This window comes from Cyprinus carpio, chromosome A7, assembly GCF_018340385.1.
Source record: "Cyprinus carpio isolate SPL01 chromosome A7, ASM1834038v1, whole genome shotgun sequence".
Classification (NCBI taxonomy): Eukaryota; Metazoa; Chordata; class Actinopteri; order Cypriniformes; family Cyprinidae; genus Cyprinus; species Cyprinus carpio.
In genome coordinates this window covers 31,955,493-31,971,632 of record NC_056578.1, presented here as the reverse complement: position 1 = coordinate 31,971,632, position 16,140 = coordinate 31,955,493, and the positions used below count along the sequence as shown (strand labels likewise).

The window sequence follows — 16,140 nt, the reverse complement described above, 5'->3', positions numbered from 1 at the left end:
CAGACCATCACTGTGCCCTCAGCTTTGTCACCCTTAAAGGTGAAGTGTGTAATTTTTTCGATGTTAAAATAGTTTCTCCTAACACAGTCTAATGTGCAGAGACAACTATAAATAAGCTATTCATAGGTTGATTTCCTGAACAGTGGAAAAACAGTTGCTTTGTGCCACTTTCAAAACATTGCTTTATTTGAGCAGTCCAAGTAATACCTTTTATTTCATTTGTGCCACTGTTTCATTTGTAATTGTTGTTCAGTTGCTTTAACATAATCTGTTTTGTTTAAAGCGCTATATAAATAAAGGTGACTTGTCAAAACTGTCATTCAGGTGATGGGGTGAAAAAACTGGTAGATGTATGAGGGAAACCTGTTCGAAAACCATGATTATTTTTCACTGTTCATTTGGAGCCACTAGTGACACACTGGGGAGTTAACTAAACTAAATTGAGTAAACTAAATGCTAACAATAATGAAATGCAAAAATCCTTTTCCTAATCATGATATTATAAGATGAGTGTGAGTTGCATTAATTAAATCATAGTTCAACGTACTGAACATTATGGTCCTTGTCTCTTATTAATTATCAACAACCACAACCCACTAATCACATTAGGCAACCAACAGGAAGTTAAGTGTGGAATTTTGATTAGATGCTGATTATTGGTCTGTGTGTGTGTGTGTGTGTGTGTGTGTGTGTGTGTAGGTGATGAGCAGATGTCTTTATCTGACGGTGTACACATATAGAGTTTAGTATTTCCAATATTGGTACTACGAAGCAAACTTGCTGTGATTCTGTATCATTTAAGATGTATCTCCACTCTGTGTTTAATTTAATGCTTCGAGGCTTTCTTTAGAAATGAAAACACTCAAGAAAATGAAAGTGGAATGTTTTTGGACCTACACTTAGAGAAGGAGCTCATTAATGCTTCAAAATGCAGTTGAAGTGGAGAAAACACTCAACATACCTTTTTATAGTCACCACCCTTGGCATAATGAAACACTCTGGGGCAAATTCACTTTTGCGTACGTTATTTCAGTGCCAAAACTTGCACTGTTGCACTGTACAATCTTGGACCCAATTTTACGGTCTGCTCTAAGTCATCAGTCATTAACCGCTTTTTTTTTTAACCGTTCTTGTTGCTTAACCATTCCATTCCATGCCGGAGACATAACTGGAACAGTTCCTTACTGTTTTTAGAACTGTTCAGCCCAATGGTGGAAAAGCTGCATTTGATCAATAATTGCAATGAAGTTCTTTTGGTGTCAAAGTTTCTATGACACCTGTCTATTAAAGAACCAATAAAAGAACCGCAACTGATCTTGATGTGTGTACGACTATGAAAGATGGAGAGTGAGAGAGAGATTTTCTGTTACAAATATTAATTCTAGCTTGTCTATAGATATGCAACATAAATATCTTGCTTTGGTTTATGTGGTACCCTTTCAGTTTCATGTGTAACCGAAGAATCCAAATGACTGATCAACCAACCAATGCTGTTAAACGTGACCAAATACTTATATTAGTAATTTATGTTGCATAGTCCAACATAAAACATTTAGACATTTGTCCAAAGTAGCATATATTGTTTTCAGGGTATAAGATGTACATTTCTATCAGTCCTAGCATTTTCTGAGAATGGAAGCCATGACCCTGGTGCTGATAGAACCATACGCTACTGTGTGAGCTACAGGAAATGCAAAATAAAATATCACTGATGATGTTGTGATATTAACTTGTACACAAGATCTCACCAGACTCATATTATACAATGTGATTAATAACAAATATAAAAGTCAAGTCAGAATCATCTCATTTATTTATAGTTCAATGTTGATTCAGTTAAATTTAATAACAGTGTGAATGTTGCAAAGTTTGCCAAATATGAGGCAAATAAAATGTCAACACTGCAACAATTTTCACTCAGAAATTGCACATAATTGCAAATAATTACAAAGAAATGACAATTAACACACTGAATTAAATAAGCAACGCTATCAGTTCAGTCTTAGTTTTAAGTTAGTCTTCAGTCCTTTTTCTTTTTTTTATCTCTTTTCCGGCTCCCTTCTTCCTTTTATAATAATAAAGAGTAATGTGTATGTGGGGGGGAAGCAGCAGGCAAATGCAATAAAACACATAGCTGACAAGATCTTAATTGAGCTGCTGGATTCAGTTCAAGAACACACACCACACACACACACACACACACACACACACACACACACATCTAATTAGAGCCCAGCGAAGTGAGGGAAGGGGGAATGGAGAGAGAATGGGATGGAGGGCATATAGATATTTACTAGCTGGAGGGGAGGCAGAATAAGAGATGGAGAGCAGGAATGCAAGTGAGTTTAGTTAAGAGAAGAGCAGGAGTTTAAAAGCAAGAGGCCAGAGAAAAGTGAAGAGAGGAAAAAAGAACTCAACTGTCCTCATCGGAGAAGTTTGAATCTCAGCTCATGATTAATCTAAGCTAAAGGTTGATCAGTCAAGCTGACAGTGAGTTAATGGATTGAGAGAAACATGAGGAGAGGAAAAGGGTTCAAATTGCTGCACTGCGAAAGAAGGTCTGCTTTCAAATTCATAATATTTGCTTCTGAGTTTGTGCAGTTGCACTTATATACTTGAATGTACGGAAGGTACAGTGGGTATAAAAAAAGAATGACCCCTCTTTAAAACACCCCCCTCCTAAAAATGACTTGTAAACTCAATCAGGTGTAGCTGATCATCTTCTCAGTGGCACACAAAGCCATTGACTTTCAACTGTGATTAGCTGTGTTTATTTTGATTAGCTCAGCATGAAAAGAGCTTTCCTGAAGCATTTAAGTCCTTGGTAGTGCAACTGAAGCAAAAAAAAAAAAGTTGTGAATGGGAAGAAGGTTTACTTTCCAACATGACAATGACCCAAAGCACACATCAATCCTGAACACACGGTGGTTGAAAGAGAAGAAGGTGAATGTCCTTGATTGGCCTAGTCAGAGGCCAGACTTAAACCCCACTGAAAATCAAATTTTCACCATCAAATTTAACTGAACTTGAACAGTTCTCAAAGAAAAGTGGGAAAATATTGCAAAGTGTAGATGTGCAAAGTAGGTAGAGACAAATACCAACAGACTAAAGGCTGTAATTAAAGCAAAAGGTGGTTCAACAAAATACTGACACAAGGGAGTGATCCTTTTTTTCAACTCTGTGATTCTGTTTTTTGTTTTTGTTTTTTTCTGACATGTTGGTGTTATATCTTTCACTTGGATGTTAAAAGTTGCACTGAGTAAAAACAGCTGGATAAAACAAAAACTGTGTCCATCTTCATTTCAGGCTGCAAAGTAACACAATGTGATTATTTTAAAGGGATTGATTCTTTTCTATATCCACTTTACATCCCTTTGTAGAGCAGAAAATCTCACCGTCAACAGAATTTTTCATCCTATTTAAAAAATGTATTCACTCTCTTTGTCTCTGTCTTACTCTGTTCCTCACACAGAAGAAGATGAGGACTATTGATTAAGCCTACTTTAGTTTAATGTATCTGTCAGTTTTAATTGAACAAAGATGAATGAATTTGTAATGAAGTCAGTGGGTGGTGAAAGTGGGAACACTGAGGTACTAAAGCCACAATAATAATCTGTTGTTCTTGACACAGGGGCTTTTGACCTCTCGCTTATCAATATACAGTATATACATAAACAGTCTGTGAGCACTGTTGAGTTATGTGGTCTGGCCATATGTGCCCTCCCCTGTACCATGGTGCTGAATGATATATATATATATGAATACTATATCATATTTACACTAATGTTTAAAAGTTTGGGGTCAGTAACACTTTTATTCAGCAAATATGAGTTCATTTAATCAAAAATGACAAGTAAAGACTTTTATAATGTTACAAAGTATTTCTATTTTAAAGCATATTAAAATAATTTCTATAGGATCATGTGACACTGAAGACTGGAGTATTAGTTGCTGAAAATTCAGTGTTGCCATGACAGGAATCACTAACATTTTAAAACAGAAAACAGTTATTTTGAATTGTAGTAATTTTTCACAATATTAGTGTTTTTACAATATTAATGTTTAAAAAAAAATGGCAGCTTGTCTGAGAATAAGAGGCTTATTTTAAAGCATTAAAAAATCTTACTGACTCCACATTTTGAACGGTACATGCTATGCCAAGGTACTTCAGACTTCACATGTACCACAAAACACTACTGATATTATCATGGTACTGTTTTTTTTTTTTTTTTTTTGTAAGTGATTTCTGAGATATCTGAGCAGCATTGGCTGAACAGTTTCAGTATGTTTGTTAAACTATTTTGCAGTTCTTATAATAGCTCAAGGTTGATGTTTGAGGAGAGCAATGCTGTTATATCTCTCTATGAGAGTAAGATGTTCTCACTTTGTTTATTAATCATGAAGCAATTATTCTGAATCCTGTACTTAAAGTTTCCACCCTCAGTGGCATTTACATTATTACTACAAAACATCGTTCATAATGCATGAAATGATGATGTATTTTGGGTGTGTGCTTGTTTACTGTATGTCAGTGTTATATGCAAATCCTGGCATGAATTACAGATGAATACACAAAGTTCATTAAAATGAAATTCTTGCTGTTTAGAGTCATAGTTTAACAGCGTGTGTGCATGTGTTAGAGTAATTAAATTAAAAATTATTCTGTTTAAAGAAATAGCACTGTGTCACTCTATTTTCCTTTCTCTACAGGAAAACAATCGAGGTGAAGATTATAGATGATGAAGAATATGAAAAGAATAAGACCTTCAGCATTGAGTTAGGAGAGCCAGTGCTGCTAGAGATTGGGCAGAAACATGGTAAATTGTGTGAAATATGTCTGGAGACTTGTCACAGCACTTGTATACTGTTGCTCTCTTGTTAGTCTGATTGCTTCTATTGTTCTCCTCATTTGTAAATCGCTGGATAAAAGCATCTGCTAAATGATTAAATGTAAATGTAATTATATATATATATATATATATATATATATATATATATATATATATATATATATATATATATATATATATATACAGTGTAAATACCCATAAACAAAGAATAACCAAATTAGTGTTTAGTATATGTAATGTTTAAGTGTGGACAACATTTGTGTGTGTGGATCTTCAATTTACTATCCGTTAATCTCAGGATTTCACACCTTTGCTAATCGGATATATAGAAATAAAAGACTGTTTGCTAATTAGCCATTGGAGTACACCAGACGGAAGCAGCTGAATGTCTCCTGTTTTATTTACACCAGCAGCCGTGTTTTTGTGCCACTTTTTGCTTCACATTCTCAGATAATAACTAAAAATTAAAGCTTGCAAATGAGCAGTGCAGTCGAAGCTGCAAATAAAATGATTGTGGAGGTCATTTAATGAGGAGAACATGAACAAAGTGATGAAAGATGAAAGGTTACAGATAAAAGAAAGGGAAAAAAGCTAAATTAAAACACAGAAATGAATGAATTGAGCGTTCAGGATGAGCAGCTGTTACATAACACTCATTTCAGCTTTAAGAAATATTTTTAATGGAGTAAAAATAATTTTTTCTCTTCCTCTTAGCATGCATCATTTCAAATCCCCAGGCTTAGTAAATAATGTGTACTGTAGGAAATATGTTTACAGTAAAGGATTAAACAATACTTGTAGGCTTTGAAGTTTGTCACCTGAGGAAATAATTGGCTGTCTCTGTATCACACACTATTCTCTACATTATTTATACAGCCTTCTCTGGCAATGACCCTTCCATCTAAAACGCCTTACTTTACAATTCAATTAGCAACATTGGCACTCATAAGATTTATGAAATTTCCTGCTTGTCAGTTTCAGAAACTGCAAAGTGTATTATTCCATCCAGCCATCAATCACTGTTATACCTGCTCATTTTTGTTAGCGCTGATCATTTTCATGAGGCTTGATATCCACATTGTAATAGCTGGACAAATAAGGGGAATATGTTTCTAATAAGTTTTTCTTTGTCATGTTTGTGTATGTTTAGGAGACTCTAATGAGAATAAGCCAGAGATTGTGGTGGAGGAAGAGGAAGTAGCTAAAATGGGATGTCCTAGTCTGGGAGAACATACCAGATTGGAAGTGGTGATTGAAGAGTCTTACGAATTTAAGGTAACGCTGCCTCTAAAACCCTTAAGTGATTCAATAATGCAACAAGATGAACTAAAAATATTTTTTTTTTTAGCAATGCATACTGATTAATGTGTAATATTTAAACATTAAATCCACAGTCATGCTAATATATCAGTATTATTGTGTGTGAAATTAGTTTTATGTAACAGTTCAATACATATAATATGTAAATAGGAATATTTTCACCAACGAAAATAGTTTCAACACAGACTGATAGCTGGGCTGGAACAGTTCTTGATATATGGATGCAACTGTGTGTGTGTGTGTGTGTGTGTGTGTGTGTGTGTGTGTGTGTGTGTGTGTGTGTGTGTGTGTGTGTGTGTGTGTGTGTGTTTGTGTGTGTGTTTGTGTGTGTGTTTGTGTGTGTAGAGTACGGTGGATAAACTCATTAAGAAGACTAACTTGGCTCTGGTAGTCGGCAGCAGTAGCTGGAGAGAGCAGTTTGTTAGTGCTGTGACTGTGAGTGCAGGTATGATACTTCCTGTTTGTTCACCCTTTACATTTTGTACATGGGCATTATCATTCATCATGATGACACTTTTACAACTATGAATGTGTATTAATGCCTTTTCGACTTATGAAAAATAGGTTCTTGATTTATACATCTACTGTGTATGGTTAACAATATAAACTAACATTCAAAAGTTTGGGATCAGTATGATCTTTTTTTTTTAAAGAGAGAGAAAGAGAAATTAATACTTTTATTCAGCAAGGACATTAAATTGATCAAAAGTTATATATATAATGATGTAAAATATTTCTGTTTCAAATAAATGCAAAATATCTCGTTTTGCCACCAATATATTAAGCATGACAACTATTTTCAACATTGGTAATAATAAGATTTTTTTTTTTTTTTTTTTTTTTTTTTTTTTTTTTTTGTGTGTACACCAAATCATAATATGAGAATGATTTTTAAAGGATTCATGGCTGCTGAATTTAGCTGTGCCATCACAGGGATAAATTCCATTTTAAACTAAAAAATTCATTCTGTATTTTTTGATCAAATAAATTCAGCCTTGGTTATCAAAGACACTTCCTTCAAAACATTAAAAAATATAACCAGCCCCAAAGTTTTGAATGGTAGAGTATGTTGTGTATCTGTTTCAATCTCTATGAAAATATAAAGCATATTTACCTTAATAATGTTCTTTTATGAGCCAAAAGGTGTCTTTACACAGCTGAGTTAAGACTGCTTTGTTCCTGCTCAAAATTCAGCATAAAGGTACAATGCCGCACTAATATATATCTGCTCAGACCCACCTCAGCCCCTTGTATCAAAGCATACAGTTGTAATTGCTGTGGAAATGCATTTATGCCACCTCTGTGCAGCATTAAACAGTGTGTGTAAAGACACCTAAATCACTTCAGAAGTGCTTCTGTACCACCTTTGCTGTGTGAATTATGCTAAATTCTCAACCGTCTTTGTACTCTCTGTTCCTCTAACATATATTGCTCATCTCAGGTGACGATGATGAGGAGGAGAGTGGTGAAGAGCGTCTTCCGTCCTGCTTTGATTACATCATGCACTTCCTCACAGTCTTCTGGAAGGTTCTCTTTGCCTTCGTCCCACCCACAGAGTACTGGAATGGATGGGCATGCTTCATTGTGTCCATCTGTCTGATTGGTGTATTGACGGCAGTCACAGGCGATCTTGCCTCCCACTTTGGGTGCACTATTGGCCTTAAGGATTCAGTCACCGCCGTGGTCTTTGTTGCCCTGGGGACGTCTGTCCCAGGTTAGTCAAGTCAAGTCACCTTTATTTACAGTTTATAGTGCATACAAAACAGATTGTTTCAAAACTGCCTTACGGTGATAAACAAGAAAATAATGATGCAAACAAAATTCAATTCTGCTGTAAAACAACTCTAAAAAGACAGTAGTAAACAGTTATTATTCAGCTGAAATGAGTTCAGTGTTGATTCAGTTCAGTGTCCAAGAAAAATGTGCCCAAATTCAATTGCTTGTTACCAAGTTTCAAATAATTCAAAGAAATGGCATTTGCTTCCACATACAAATCCAAGCTGCAGTATGTGTTTGGCTGAGTGGTTTTTGACATGTTGCTATGTGGGTTCTAGGATGTATCATATCTCTGTAACTTAGAGAGCACCACTAATAAGAATAGTAATAGTATGTATTATTTCTTAAAATGTCTAATAATAAAGTCATAATTCAGGAGCTCCATCACCAGTGTTGTTATTGTTAACTTAAAAAAAGTTTATATAATTTAAATAAAATATAAATAGTAGATGAAAAACTTAAACTTAATAGAAATCTAAACAAAAATGCTGCATTGGTCACTATCTGAAATAATTAAGGTTAAAGGGATAGTTCATCCAAAAATGTCATTAATTTCTCTAACCCATAAGAACTTTATTCATATTTGGAACACAAATTAAGATATTTTTGATGAAATCTGAGAGCTTTCTGACCTTGCATAGACAGCAATGCAACTACCACGTTCAAAGGCCAGAAGGTAGTAAGGACATCATCAAAGACCTTTTAAGACAAGACATGTCACTCGGTGGCCATCTTTGAAATGCCTCTCGAACATGTAAGTGCAACTCCTGTCTCTTTAAGTGAGGAAACATCAAATTCTCCAAAACTGTTCACTAAGCTTATGATTAAATTTCATATTTGAAGTCACCAAAGAAATCTGATAACGACTGTCATAAATGTTATTACTTTTGCTCTAATAGTGTTATAAAAAGCTTATTTTTCAGGCTAGATCAGCCAGTGCGCATGCGCAGTCCTGAGCACACGTCTCAGAGACCTGACTGTTTCTATAGCAACCGGAACGCTTCTAACTGCAGCTGCAGTAACGCGCTGACTTTACCGATTAGCGATTGGCTCTTTCATTCAGAAGGCGGGGCTTCCTGTGATTGAGAGGCCATATTGAGCATTGCATTTTTCCTCATTCAAAACTATACGAGTGACGTCTTGGGTATTCTATAGTCTTTAACATCGTTAAAGTAGTCTATGTGACATCAGTGGTTCAACCATAATTTCATGAAGCTACAAGAATACTTGTTGTGTGCAAAGTGCACATCCGTCGTGGTACTTTCGTGTGTCCAAGAGAAGAATTGTTGAATAAAGTCATTATTTTTGTTTACCTTGCACATGGTTGTTGCATTGCTGTCTATGCAGGGTCAAAAAGCTCTTGGAGTTCATCAAAAATAGCTTAATTTGTGTTCTAAAGATGAACAAAGGTCTTACAGGTTTGGAACAACACGAGGGTGAGTAATTACTGACAAAAGTTTCATTTTTTGGGTGACCTATCCCTTAACTTGAAGTACTGAAATAATTAAAAACAATAAAAAATTAAGTTAAATAGAAATATAAAAAAATACAAAGTAAAACTGACAAAAGCACATAAAATTACAAAATCTTAAAATTAAAACTGAAATATAAAAATTAAAGCTAATTCAAAATTTTATTATAATAATACATATAAATACTGAAATAATCTACATACTGTACATGCCATTCCTGTATTGCCTAGCAGACACTTTAGACCATCACCATAGAGCAGGTGAATGAATTTGGCCATGTATGTTTTTGTGTGGCTGGTAATTAGAGCAGAAGGGCATAGATCTCATCTTCAGGTCATGTGTTTGCAGCTGGTGTATCAGTTTATGTGTTTGTATATGTCTGCGTTTTCCCCCCCTTTGATTCTGTTCAGTGGATTCACCTGAACTCTTTCTCTTTTCTCTCTCTTCCTTTTCTCTCACTTCCTTTTTTGCTTTTGTCTTTCCTTACCCTTTTCCCTTCCGTTAACCTCCGTTTCTGATACTTACCACTTCTATTTTCAGTCAAAACCCATTCTGTTTTCTTTCATACAATAACAAGATTTTCCTGTTCAAATCATAATTATATTAGTCTGATCATAATATAATTGTCTCCTTTGCACAGACACTTTTGCCAGTAAGGTCGCTGCCATCCAAGACCAGTATGCAGATGCCTCCATTGGTAATGTGACGGGCAGCAATGCTGTCAATGTTTTCCTCGGCATCGGTGTGGCATGGACCATAGCTGCTGTATACTGGAATACCAAGGGCAAACCTTTCCACGTTGATCCAGGTTCTCTGGCCTTCTCCGTCACACTCTTCACTGTTTTGGCTGTGGTGTGTTTCAGCGTGCTGTTGTATCGCCGGCGCCCCTCAGTGGCTGGAGGAGAGCTTGGTGGTCCACGGACTTGCAAGATATTGACGTCCTTATTCTTCATTTCCCTCTGGCTGATCTACATCCTACTGGCCTCACTGGAAGCGTACTGCCACATCACTGGATTCTGAGGCAGCGAGGCCTCATATTCTTTCAGCTTAAAGAGGAATATAAAAAATGGCCAGTGAAGGAGCATTTGTTTTGTATTAATTAGATATTTATCTTGAAAACTTTTAAAAGGTCTGATAAGTCAGTTATTGTCATTTTTCATTTTCTTCCATAAAGGGATAGTTCACCCAAAAATAAAATGATGTCATCATTCACAGTTTTAATGTTGTCCTATAGAACACAAAAAGTTTTTTTTTTATTTTCTTTTTTAAGAGGTTTACTTTTTGGGAACTACATAAAGGTGAGAACTGTAAATGATCACTGATTTTTCTTTTTTGTATGAACTGTCCCTTTAAATTAGTTATGTATTACACATCATTCCTTGTTCCCTCGCCTTACACTTGTATCCATCTCTTAGTGCTGTCTTGAATCTATCCATACCAGTAACCAATGACTCAGTTTTTTTTTTTACTCCTGTTTGAGCCAATCCGAGCCTTTGGTTACTGATTAAAGGGGTTTATTTTTTTAACTCTCTTTTTATTATGTTAAGTGTCAGTATTATTCTCATGTAGCTGTAATGTTAAAATATATTTAAATGAACAGAATGACCAAACATGAACTTTCTATTATTAAGAGCAGACTAAACAAGTAGGATGGACTTACTATTGCTTGTGTAAGACGAAAAATATGTCTCAGGACTAAATAATAACCTGACAGATGGTCTGAAAAGCATGTCAAGTTCAATATTATTCATATATCATGAATGAATGGTGACATTATTGGGAAGTCAAATAGCAAAAAGGAATAAAACGGAAATTAAACTGAAATAATCCCAAAGAGGATTGAAGAACAATCTGAAAATAATGACAGTGATGGTGCTGCATATAATTATGAATAATTTAAATATGTATATAATGTCTGTGTAAGAAAGAAACCACTCAACCAAGAATAAACAGCTCAACTGATGTTCTCTTGAAATACCAAACCATGTAATTGATGTAATTAGCTGTCTGTATCTATCTGTATTTGTCTTGTCTCTTCACAGTCACACTCCTTGACATCAAATGTTCAACAGGAGATACTAGCCTGTTAATATGATGTGACATTTGACATGGTGACAAATGCTCTTACTGACTGTGTACCAAACTGTATCCCTTAGTTCACCCAAAAGTTACAATTCTGACAGCATTTATTTACTCTCATGTGATTCCAAACTCATATGTCCTGTAGAACATAAAATCAAGCTGTTTAGCAGAATGTTTGTGCTGCTCTTTCCCATACAAGAACAACAGAAAGTGAAAAATACGAAAAATAAGTATACTTTAAGTTCATTTTAAGTAAACTTAAGTAAATAATTATATTTTCCAGGTATACCTCATGCATTAAGTATACTAAAATCAATGGACTTGTACACTGCCTGTAGTAGTATACTTGTAAGTGTACAAAATGTAGCCACTTTTTAGTTAAAAAGTAATTTTAACCCCCGGTTTCTCAGACAAGGCTTAAGCTAGTCCCAGTCTAAAATGCTTGTTTGAGCTGTCTCAGCTGAAAATATCTTGCTCCATTGTCTCAAGATGTACACCTGTAAAATTTTTATAAAAAGCTGCTTAAATATCTTAATTTAACTAAGGCCTAGTCCTGGGTTAAGCTAAGCCCCTCTATGAAACCGGGCCTAAGTTTACTTTAAGTGTAACAATAGTAAACTTTGAGCATTATTTTACATATAAGTTTTTGTATTACAACTATAATGTGAACTTCTCAAGTGAACTTACAGGTATACTTTTAGTTTACTACTTATATACGTCTAGCCCACTTTTATGACATGAGGTTGCACAAGAACCAAAACAAACACAAGTACTTTTATTTATTGGTGTTGGCTGTATTATTATGTTTGTTGCAGTGAATTTTTAGTTGACACTGTTTCGGTGTTCACTGTCTATCTGTTTCTGACTGCTGTGTAATTATTCTGTGAGACATTCAGGAAGACAGTGGGAGGGTGGGAGGCATCGACTCTTGCACACTTGATGGAGAGCACAGAAAAAGAGTGAATGAGACAGATTTAGCAGTAGCGTAGATATTTAACCTTCAGAAGTAGCTTCTCTCCACAGTTTAGTACAGTATTCGGAGTGAGAGAATGTGCGCCCAGAGTATTTTTAGTATTATCTTGTTGCTAGGCGACCCTTCGCCCAGAGAGTTATTGTCTTGTCTAGGCCCAGTGATGGGTGCTTTTGTGTGTATGCGTGTTTGTGTTTGTGTGTGTGTGTGTGTAGTCTTCTGATTATTCCTTCATTAATGGTTTGATGCATTTCATTGTTAATTGTTCAGTATTTTTCATAATGAGTAAATCACCAAGTGCTTTTCTTTTCCTTTTATATAGCAGATTTTAGTTGGATTCTTCATATTTTTATTTCTCACCATGTCTCTTGGTTTGATGCATGAAACATTCTTTTACCCTTGTTAAATGTTTTAGAAGGTATTGTCCTGGTATCTTTTTTTATGTATTTTATTTTAAAAATATCTTAAATAAATAAATAAATACATCTTATACCTTTTTAAGGAATGGGTGACTTTTATGTGTGCATAAAACTTCAGCAAAATACATTGTTAGCGACTGTTATGAGTGTCACTGAATCATTCACTCAAACAATTTACTAACACTGATTAGAACGAAACTCTGTTAATGTGTGTTGCTCACAGACACTGGTGAAGAAACAGACACACACACAAAACACTGCATCTAAATTGCAAGGTGCTCAATATTACAGTTTTTTTGCAACTGCTTACAAAATCTTTACTTTTCACACAATTTCTGAAACCTGACACTTGAACACCAGAAACACATACCACACTTTTTGCAAAACACAACACACAGTTCTCTATGTAACACACAAAAATCAAACAGGAAGTATCTTCATTTCCTTTTTCAAACACAACCAGTCAAAATGCCACACTAATTCATCAGTGCCTCATACTAACTCCTTACATGTGCAAACACTCATTGATTTACTTAATACCAAGCAATCATGGCTTTAGAATAGATCTGTAAATACACATCTACACAACTACACATGGTGGATGTATTTCTTTTCTTTTGTACGGTGTACTGTATTCACAACCACAAATGCTTACAGTAAAAAAAAAAAAAAAAAAAAGTTAGGTTTCAGTCTTGCTTTTGTGTTTACGATGAATTTTTCAACATCTCTCTGCCAATTACTTTCAATCTTGAACAGAAGTGTATATAGGAGCTCATGAAAGAAGAGCTTTAGGTTTTAACCCTAAAAGGGGCGGGGTATGTTTTGTGTTGGATACATTTGTTTGGTTGTTTGTGGGGGCATTGAAAGTGAAGGTCTCACTTCATGGTTACATCTGGAAAGGGTGAATATTTAGATGAGGTGACTTTTGTTTGTCCATTCTTTGTTTAGCTCACGGACAGCATTTAAACCTGCATGGCCGCCTGCAGTGGGAAATCTACTCACCCTCCTATAAAAGTTGGTCTAGTTCACATATATACAAATTTTTGAGGGGACTTACCTGTTTAAAAAACTGTTGTTCAGCATTAGCTTATTAGGTTTACATTGAAATGTTATGAATTAAATGCTTATATTTTTTGTAGTCTGTCTCTAAATGTTTGTATCTCAGGGATACTTTGCCCTTTTAGGGGTATAAATCAAGATATAAAACATACACATAGACTGCGTGACTTTGTGGCTTGTGTTTTAGAAAATCTAATCTTTTTGTAATCTTGACCAAACACATATCGTTGGAAAGGTCTGATAGTCAAGATTTCATATTTGGTGACTGTTTTGTAATAGAAGTCATATTGTGACAGAAAATTATTGATTTGTGACCGAAAACTCACAATATTTAATAGGGCTCGGGTGTAACCCAGTGATTGTTTTTGATATAGCCCCCAAACAAAATCTCACAGGAACCACAATTTTTGGGATCTCAAATTCAAATTTGGAACATAAATTGCTTAGACATATGGCTTTGATTTTATAGCAATTTTAGAGTACAACATATTTTATAAAATAAAAAACAATTAGTATACTACATTATCTTTACTGTAAACTTAAACTTTTATAACTTTTTTGTACTTTCTTTTTTGAAATGCTTTCACTTCAGCAATAATCTGCTTTGTGTCTTCTTTAAAAAAAATTATTCCAAAGCATTCAGGAATTACAATCACACTGTACAAAGCATTGAGAAACAAGTGTTCTGTTTCCATTGAATTTATACCCCCAAAGGAGCAACGTATCCAAATATTTAAATTAAATATAAGAGTCAATTTTAAAAAAAAATCATGAAATTGTATTATTTGAGTCTCAATAAAATGGAATATAGAATTAAATAAATTTTCTGATGTTTCTTTATGGGTTTTCCCTTTCTAGTGTTAAATAACTGTGTATATGATATATCGGTAATACTTTACAATAAGTTTTATTAGTTAACATTAATTATTTAACATGAACAATACTTGTATAGCATTTATATATCTTTGCTAATGTTAATTTCTACATTTACTAATGCATTATTAAAATCTAAATTTGCGCTTGCTAACATTAGTTAATGCACTGTGAATTAACATGAACTAACAATTAACGACTGTATTTTCATAGATTAACGTAGATTAAATGTTTTGTACATTGTTTGTTAATGTTAGTTAATTCATTAAAGGGATACTTAAAGGGATAATGAAATTTTTGTCATTAATCACTTACCCCCATGTCGTTCCAAACCCGTAAAAGCTCTGTTCGTCTTCGGAACATGATTATTTTATTTATTTTGGATGAAAACCTGGAGGCTTGAGACTGTCCCATAGACTGCCAAGTAAATAACAGTTTCAAGGTCCATAGAAGGTATGAAAGTCATCGTCAGAATACCTCATCTGCCATCAGACGTTCAATCTGGGTTATATGAAGTGACGGGAACAATTTTTGTAAGCGAAGAAAGCAAAAATAACGACTTTATTCAATAATTCCTTTGTCAACGGTCTCCTCTGTGTCTCTCATTATCACCGTATGCTTTGTATGCTCTTCTGTGTCTTCTGCTCAGAGGCAGTTCAGAGGCAGTCTATGGATGGAGTATCCCTTTAACTAACATTAACTAATGGAACCTTATTGTAAAGTATTACCAATATATCCAAAAATATAATCCAAAAATATAATATAATCCAAAAAATATAATATTATGGCAAAGGCGTTTGCAACATAAGACAAATGTTTGCTTTTGTTATATTTTGAATGCAGTGCTTAATTTTGCAAGGGATTTGAGGCATTTCAAATCCAATTTGTGGATTTGTGTGTAAAGTTTTGAAAAAAAGAGGCAAAGTTTTGAAAATGTGAGCAGTTGTGAGCAAACGCTAATTCCTTGTTCACTGATCTGATACTGTATATGAAAGCAATATCACATTCACACAATCGTGCTGTTGGTCTGAATATCAGCACAGCTGAACCTGTGGAGCTTATTCACTTGTAGACTACAGTCTCTGGGCTCACGGTGTCCCGGGCAACAATATTTATCATTCAGATAAGATAAATCAGTTTGACAAACTACACAAACGGACACAGCCTGGCTGATTTCTGGAACAACATCATAGTTGTTCATGTGATATTGCTTAGATGAACTTGCTCACCCAAGTTGCAAAATAGCAGATTGGATGCATGAGGAGTTAAAAGTGAGTAAGAAGAGTGGGATGTATACATATTCTTTTGATAGATGTCAG

At 34.7% G+C, this 16,140-nt stretch overlaps 1 protein-coding gene across 1 annotated transcript in view; it reads left to right on the top strand.

The window, feature by feature from the left end:
• The window catches only part of LOC109088227 (sodium/calcium exchanger 1-like), a 73,520-nt gene extending 60,164 nt beyond the window's left edge, over positions 1 to 13,356 (top strand). The window contains exons 6-10 of the mRNA XM_042760837.1: positions 4,711 to 4,817; positions 6,001 to 6,125; positions 6,516 to 6,615; positions 7,612 to 7,884; positions 10,059 to 13,356. Of these exons, the coding sequence (XP_042616771.1) occupies positions 4,711 to 4,817; positions 6,001 to 6,125; positions 6,516 to 6,615; positions 7,612 to 7,884; positions 10,059 to 10,438 (985 nt within the window). The 3' untranslated portion in view covers positions 10,439 to 13,356. The remainder of the gene's footprint in view (positions 1 to 4,710; positions 4,818 to 6,000; positions 6,126 to 6,515; positions 6,616 to 7,611; positions 7,885 to 10,058) is intronic.
• The last annotated feature ends 2,784 nt before the right edge of the window (positions 13,357 to 16,140 follow it).